This window comes from Corvus brachyrhynchos, unplaced genomic scaffold, assembly GCF_000691975.1.
Source record: "Corvus brachyrhynchos isolate BGI_N302 unplaced genomic scaffold, ASM69197v1 scaffold3, whole genome shotgun sequence".
Taxonomy (NCBI): domain Eukaryota; kingdom Metazoa; phylum Chordata; class Aves; order Passeriformes; family Corvidae; genus Corvus; species Corvus brachyrhynchos.
In genome coordinates, this window is record NW_008237619.1 from 1,802,954 (window position 1) to 1,809,808 (window position 6,855).

At 60.3% G+C, this 6,855-nt stretch overlaps 1 protein-coding gene across 1 annotated transcript in view; it reads right to left on the bottom strand.

Moving 5' to 3' along the window:
* Positions 1-6,855, bottom strand: part of ARAP1 (ArfGAP with RhoGAP domain, ankyrin repeat and PH domain 1) — a 38,445-nt gene that overhangs the window by 10,000 nt on the left and 21,590 nt on the right. The window contains 10 exon segments of the mRNA XM_017731637.1: positions 15-56; positions 954-1,166; positions 1,470-1,633; positions 1,843-1,958; positions 2,200-2,328; positions 2,416-2,518; positions 3,010-3,145; positions 3,407-3,541; positions 4,983-5,157; positions 6,082-6,264. Of these exon segments, the coding sequence (XP_017587126.1) occupies positions 15-56; positions 954-1,166; positions 1,470-1,633; positions 1,843-1,958; positions 2,200-2,328; positions 2,416-2,518; positions 3,010-3,145; positions 3,407-3,541; positions 4,983-5,157; positions 6,082-6,264 (1,396 nt within the window).

Consider the following 6,855-nt stretch of genomic DNA (forward strand, 5'->3'; position numbering starts at 1 on the left):
GGGCCGAGCGGGACCCTGCCGGTACTTGCCAACCTTTGCCTCCTCATCCTCCAGCGCTGCCAGAGGGAGAGAAAGAACATGGAGGAGCACAAAGTGGAGATTAAGGCTCAGGGCCACACCATCCCCTCTGCACACTCCACTTCCCCTCTCCTGTCCCACCGTGGAGATAGAGCATCCCAAATCCATGAGGCCAGAGAGCATCCCAGGTCTGCAGAGCTGGAGCGTGCCAGGGCTGAAGCATCCCAGAATTATGGGACCAGGGTAACCCAGCTCCATGGGACTGGAATATCCTAGCTCAATGGGAAAAGAGCATCTCAGGTCCATGGGGCTGGAACCTGCCAGTTCCAAGGTGCCAGAGCATCCTAGGGATGGAGAATCCCAGGTCCATGGGGCAAGAGCACACCTGCTTTATGGGGCTGGAGCATCCCAGATCTGTGAGGCCAGGGCACCCCAGCTCCATGAGGCCACAGCACCCTAGCTCTGCAGGGCTAGATCTCCCCAGATTCATGGGAACAGAGTATCTCAGCACAATGGGACTGGAGCATCCCAGCATCATGGGGCCAGAGCATCCCAGCTCCACAGGGCTGGAGCATCACAAGGCTAGAGCATCCCAGCTCTCTGAAGCCAGAGCATCCCAGCTCCATGGGGCCATAGCCTGTGTCTGTTGGGTGTTCTGCTGGGTACATCCATCCCCAGTGACCGGATCCAGAAGGGAAGGGCAGCAGGATCTAGCTGTCTCCCCCGGCTCAGCCCCACCCTTGCCAGAGCACAAGTCTGCACAGGGGCAGCGTGAACACACTCCACTCTCCACCCACCACTTGAGACCCCAGCACAGGCGAACATGTGGAGCCCAGATATGTTTCTCCAACCCATGAAGTGGACAAATAGGCTGCACAGAACTGGGGCAGCCCAGCCCCTCCTCCTGCCATCTCCAAGCAGCCCCCAGAGCTCACCTGTGGCCCCCAGCCAGTCTGGGGCCCACCGCCGAGTGAACAGCCCATCCCCAAGGTCACGGAAGAAGCGTTTGAGGGTGTTGGCCACATCGTCCACCTGGTGCTCGCCCTCTTTCAGGCGGACGCGGCGCGCATCCCGCTGCAGCACCTCCAGAAGGCTGGTGGTCTTGGAGTTCTGCCCACTCTTGCGGTAGATTCCCTCAGACGTCAGCCCTGAGATGGAGCCAGTGGGGATGAGACCCCTTCTGCAGGAGACAGACCCCACTCCTGGCCCACCAGCTCCCCATCAAACACTGCAAGGTGCCACAGAGTATACCATCCCACAGGTGTTCCTGTGACTGGAGCCAAAGCCCTGCTGCAGATGGAGCCCTCCCACACAGCTGAAGCAGATGTTCAGGGAGGGAGGGAAACATGTACCACAAGCACATCGGGTTCTCAGCCTGCCACGCCACACCAGTGGGGTGACCCAAATGCCACGCTCTGGTCCCCACCAGCATCCCAGAACTTGACCCATACCGCACTGGGTGATGTAGTCAATGCAGCGGTCCACTAGCAGTGGGACGTCCGACTCTGTCAGCTGCTGCTCCGACAAGGTGTCTCCCGAGCTGCCTGCAGCCTTCTGGATGGCGTGGACCCAGCCCAGGAAATCTAGCTTCCGCTCCCCTTGGATGTACAGTGTCCTGCCAGTATGCCTGGGCTCAGCAGGGGGCTAGGTGTTCCCCCACACCCCACTGCATGTCTGCAACCCCCAGGAAGGCTGGCCCGGGGGGCCTGCAGGTGATCCCAACTCAATTTTGGGGGTCTAGAGCCATGGCAAGGAGGGCAAAGACACTCCAGAACAAGGAGGGGTTTTTGGCTGGGGGGGCCTCCCTCTCCCCCACCCTCTTACCTCCGCCTCTCCACCAGCACAAGAACTTCATGGTCCCCCTGGATGGCTGGAAAGGAAGGCAGGGAGCCCATTACCTATGGGAATATGCGGTGCCCCAGCTCCACTAGATCCACATGCTGTGGGAGGCTCTGCCAACAGGTTCAGCTCCTGACAAGCAGGGATGGGGAAGACGATGGAGAGGGGGAAGAGGATGAAGAGGAAAAATAGCAGCTGCATTTCCTCTCATTCAAGGAACACTCCATAGGAGCAATACCCACCAGACTCCCACCAAAAGCTAGGTGCACCCTAGAGCAGGATTTGGGGGACACACCCTCCCTCCCAGCCAGGGGGTCCTGCCAGCAGGGCAGGGGCGCTCACAGAGCTCCTGCAGCTTGCGCAGCAGCCCTCCTGGGCATGCTCCAGGGTGAGACCCCCCTTGTAATGCAGTCGGCCAAGCCGCTCAAAGTCCAGTGCCAGCAGCTCCTCAGCGCGGGGGTGGACAAATGACTGAGCCAGGGAGGAGAGGAATCCATCAGCACCACTGTGTCCAGTCGCCACCAGCACCCAGGACCACCCCAGGCCCCTGCATCCCACCTTGGCAATAGACTTGAGCCATTCTCGAGCAGAGTCAGGGCTCTCCACCCCAAAGAGATAGAGTCGATCTGCCTCGGTGTACACCTCAAACGTGCTCTCGATCCTTCAGGAGGGAGGAAAAAGGGAGCCTGGGTGCCCACAGGGGTGGGATAGAGCTGGGTGGGTGATAGGGGTGTTCCAGGGGTGGAAGCATCCTGCTGCATGGCGGCTGATGGCTCTGACAATGGCTGATCTAATGTGGGATCCCCTCACCATGGCCGTGGGCACTCCAGCATCCCAGTGCTGCCAGACACATTCCAACAGGGGATACAGGGACTGCACAGGGGCCACAAAATGGTTACAAAGGAGTTGGACCAGGGTTCCAGAGGGACTACAAAGCAGCTGCAACGAGGTTGCAAAGGTCCTACTAAAGGGTTGGAAAGATGCTCCAAAGGGGCTGCAAATTATTTATACAGAATCCTTGCAAAGCCACTGGTTCAGGGGCCATTGGTGGGACTGGGGACTACAGTCCCCTCCTGCCACCCCTTGTGGATGCAGCTGAAGCTGTGCCAGGCCCTGCAGGAGCAGAGGTGCTCCAGGGGAGTGCAGCCTTACCCATGGGCATGGAGTGGGTTGTTCACCAGGCACACGATTTCCTCCACCCTGATCTCACCATTGGGCACAGCGTTGCGGTCGTTCTCATAGTAGCTGAGCACACCATCCTGCAGCGTGCACCACCGCCGGCTGAACTCTGCACGGCACAGGAGAGCACTGAGCAGCCCCCCTGAGCTCTGGCCCACCCCACAGCACCCACCAAACCAGCCTGAGCACTCCAGCAGCACCCACTGGGTGCCCATCTGATGTGATCCCCCACCAAACCAGGCCACCAGGTGATGCTGTACTTTCCCACCCCTTCTCTCTGCCTGAGAGAACAGGGGAGGGTGCAATTTCCCCTCTCAGGGGAATTGCTCTGAATCTCCCAGCACCCTTTTCCCTTGTCTCACACATGTACCTTCCAGGCCCTTCCGCTCACTGATGGGCTTAGCCATGGAGGGAGTCTTGTAGAGGAAGCCATTGTGGGTAATGGAGGGCAGGTGCACAGAGTAGGGCTTCTCCTCACTGCCCACCATCTCCAGGCGTGGCGGCTCTGCAAGCAGGGAGACCAGTCTGTCATGGGGAGCTGCCCTCCTCCCCCAGCCCCACGAGGCAGCTGGGTTTCCCCCATTTCAGCACAAGGAGCATCCCACAGGCTGCACCCCGAGCTCCCACCACAGCACAGGTGGGGTGCAAGGAGCAGTGCTGGTCCCCAAATCCAGGGCTGCGTGGGAGTCATCCCACATCCTGAGCCCTTCCCAAAACCCCTCCCTAAGCACTGAGCTGGGACAGGATGGGAACAATGTGGGGAGTTGGGGACCAAGCTCCCCCACCACTGAGGTCCTCCCAGGCTGTCCCAGGTCCCTGCTGCTCTGCAGGAGGTGCAGGGCAGAGCATCACAGTCCTGCAGCTGAAATAACAGCACAGGGCTCTGTCACAGCCTCCTGATCTGATCACAGTCATGTCCCCTGCCTCAGTTTCCCTACCTTGCCAGCAAGAGGCAACCCCCACTCCCTCTGGGATCAAGCTGAGATAGGATGCAGGGACACTCCTAAATCACACCCAGATCAGAGTGTAGGGTGCCTGGAGCTCTACAGATGGGGAATCCAGGATGAGGCAGATTCCTGCTCCCTCAGTTCAGCCCTGCTTCATGCAGTGCTGGGTTCATGCACCCCAGCAATCCCAGGACACTGGAGATTGCTGGCACCAGCAGTATGAGCCTGAGCTTTGGATTTCTCTGGCTCACTGGGGTGGCTGGGAGGCCTCACAGCTCTCCCAGACACCTTTAGTGATGACACATCAGGAAGAGCTGGGCCAGCCCCAGACCTGGGCAAATTCCAACTTCTGCAGGACAGACTTGGCTGCCAAGGCAATGTGACAGCTCTGGCAGGCACTGGCCGGCCCCCCACACCTCTGTTCCACCTGCCCAAGTGTTCCTGCCCACCTGTCCAAAGTCAGAGGTTCACCTTGCATTAGGGTGCAGATCCCGTGGGAGCCATCAGCCCTCCTGGAGTCGAGCTCAAGGGCAGGGCACATCCAGCAGAATGGGACAGGTCATTAGGGGGTCAGCCCTCCCACCCCAGGGGCATGCCAGAGGTGGGAGATGCCCATCTGACAGGGGGATGTCCCTTGAAGCTGCCTGGAATGCCCCTAGCATGCCAGGATGGTGTGGGAATACTCTCTCCTGTCCCTTCTGGTGCCTGCAACACCAGCCTGCATCCCCAGCTGGGCTCCAGATCTGTGCTTCCAGCTGGAATTGAGCCCCCAGGGGCGCAGGGGGTTCCCCAAAGCCTCTCTTCCCTCTCGTGGGGTGCACAGACTCTCAAGAGTGCCAGCAGATGGAGAGACTCCTGCCAGGAAGCTGCTGGGCAGGACACAGAGCTGGGATCAGCTCAAAACGCAGCTGTGTCCCCCAGAATACCCCAGCAGCAACTCCAGGAATGTTGTTAGTGGGTGTGAGCCCATGGCGGAGCTTCAAGGGGGTCCGCCCTTACCTGAGGTTTTGTTCTGGAGCAGGAACTCCATCTGCAGCCGCTGCCCACTTCTCTCAGCCAGGGCCAGGGGTGTTGGGCACTGGGGGTCCCCGGTGTCACAGGTCACCGATGCCCCACAGAAGAGCAGAGCCTGCGTCTCTGCCAGATCACTGGTGGTGACGGCCGCACACAGAGCCTGCAGCAGAGCCAGGAAGACAGCGGTGAAGCTGAAGGCTCCCACCGAGGAGGAGAAGGAGACCCCCAGAAAAAGGATCCGGGTGAGCGCAGTGAGCTGCCAGACTCCCGGCTGCCTCCCGGCCGCCTCCCAGCCGCCTGGTCAGAACAAAGGAGGCTCAAACTGGGAGAAAAAGTTTGGAGCCGGCTGCGAATCCCTCCCTTAAGGAGCCGGGGTGAAGTCATACGGCAACGGGGCGGGCCGGCCGAGCCAGAGCAGGAAAACAAACAAGCCCACATGCGAATTCCCTTGGCCGGCTGAGCCCCCCGTGCCCCCCCACCGCTTGTGCAAACACTGGAGAAGCCCTGGCAGGGGCAAAGCCCTGGCAGAGTGGGAGGCGAAGGTTGGCAGTCAGAGCGCCAGGATGGCATTCCCTGTGTGACGCTCTAGTTTGGCACCCTGCCAGCAGCCAGCACAGGGAATTCGCGCCATGGCTGGTGATCGGGGCTGCTGGCCAGGTACTCCTGGGGAGGGATTTCAAGCTGCCTCAACTGGGGTGTGCCCCCAGCACCAGCTCCCCTAAGCCCCATCCAGCCGAGTTGGACCCCAAACAATTTCCAAGCCAGGAAGAGGTTGCCTGGCTGTGGTAGGCAGATCCTGTCTTGGACAAGGCTCTCCAGCCTGGACATGAAGCTGGTTATGCCCCATCACAGAGACATTACCCTGTCCCCACAGCTGGCTCATCCCTCCTGGAGACCCCAGGCTTTGTCTTGAGGTGCACAGTGAGGACATAGGATGTGCAATGGGGGCTAGGGGGATATAGGCAGAAATACAGGCAGGGAGGGATGGTGGGCCCTCCCAAAAGAGCCTCAGAACCCTAGCTCAGCATCACTTTGCGCCCAGGCAGAACTCCCAAGTGGGTGCTCATCCCTGGGGGCCACTGACCCTGTCAAGCTCCTCCTGGTTGCCGAAGAGTGGGTGGTAGTGGCGGTACTTGCCCTCCCGGTATTTGGCGATGAGGAAGCGCCTCCTCTCCTGGCTGCCGCTGGTGGGGCCAATGGCCTCACTGGGAGGCACATTTGCAGCCCAAAACTGGTTGGCCATCATGTTGCCAAACTGCTGGAAGAGCTGTGGGGACAAGGACAAGGAGAGGCCAATGTGACAATACTGCTGGGGCATGTAGGAGGGCTTTGCTGGGGGCAGGGTCCTGCCCAGGAGAGCAGTGGGGTGCAGGAAGAGCATGGGTGGTGTAGGGGGAGTGGGGAGTGTGAGTGGGCAGGGTGCAGGTGCACCCACCCACTCCAGGCACGCAGCTTCTGACAGCCCCCACGGCTGCCAATTCCCCTTCCTCCCCAAAAAAATCACATCTGGAAAGCAGCACCCAGCTGTGGGAGGTGGGGTGGTGCTCAGCATCCATGGGGACAGATTCAAAGTGCTTTTGGTGGCCTCTTACCACCCCACTACTCCCACTGAACAATGCCATTAAGAGGTTTAGCCCTGTCTCAGGGAGACCCACACCACCTCAACACCCACGGGAGACGCTGCCAGCACCCCGAAATTCTTAGGGGTGGAAGGGGTGCATACGAAGGTCGAGGAGGGGCGGTGCGAGCCGGGGCCCTAGGGATGCTGGGGTGGTTTCAGGCAGCGTTCCCAGATGGGGGAGGGGAGAGGGAGCAGCCGCAGGCAGCAGCTGGAAGCGTTTGGGAGCTCGGGGGGCCG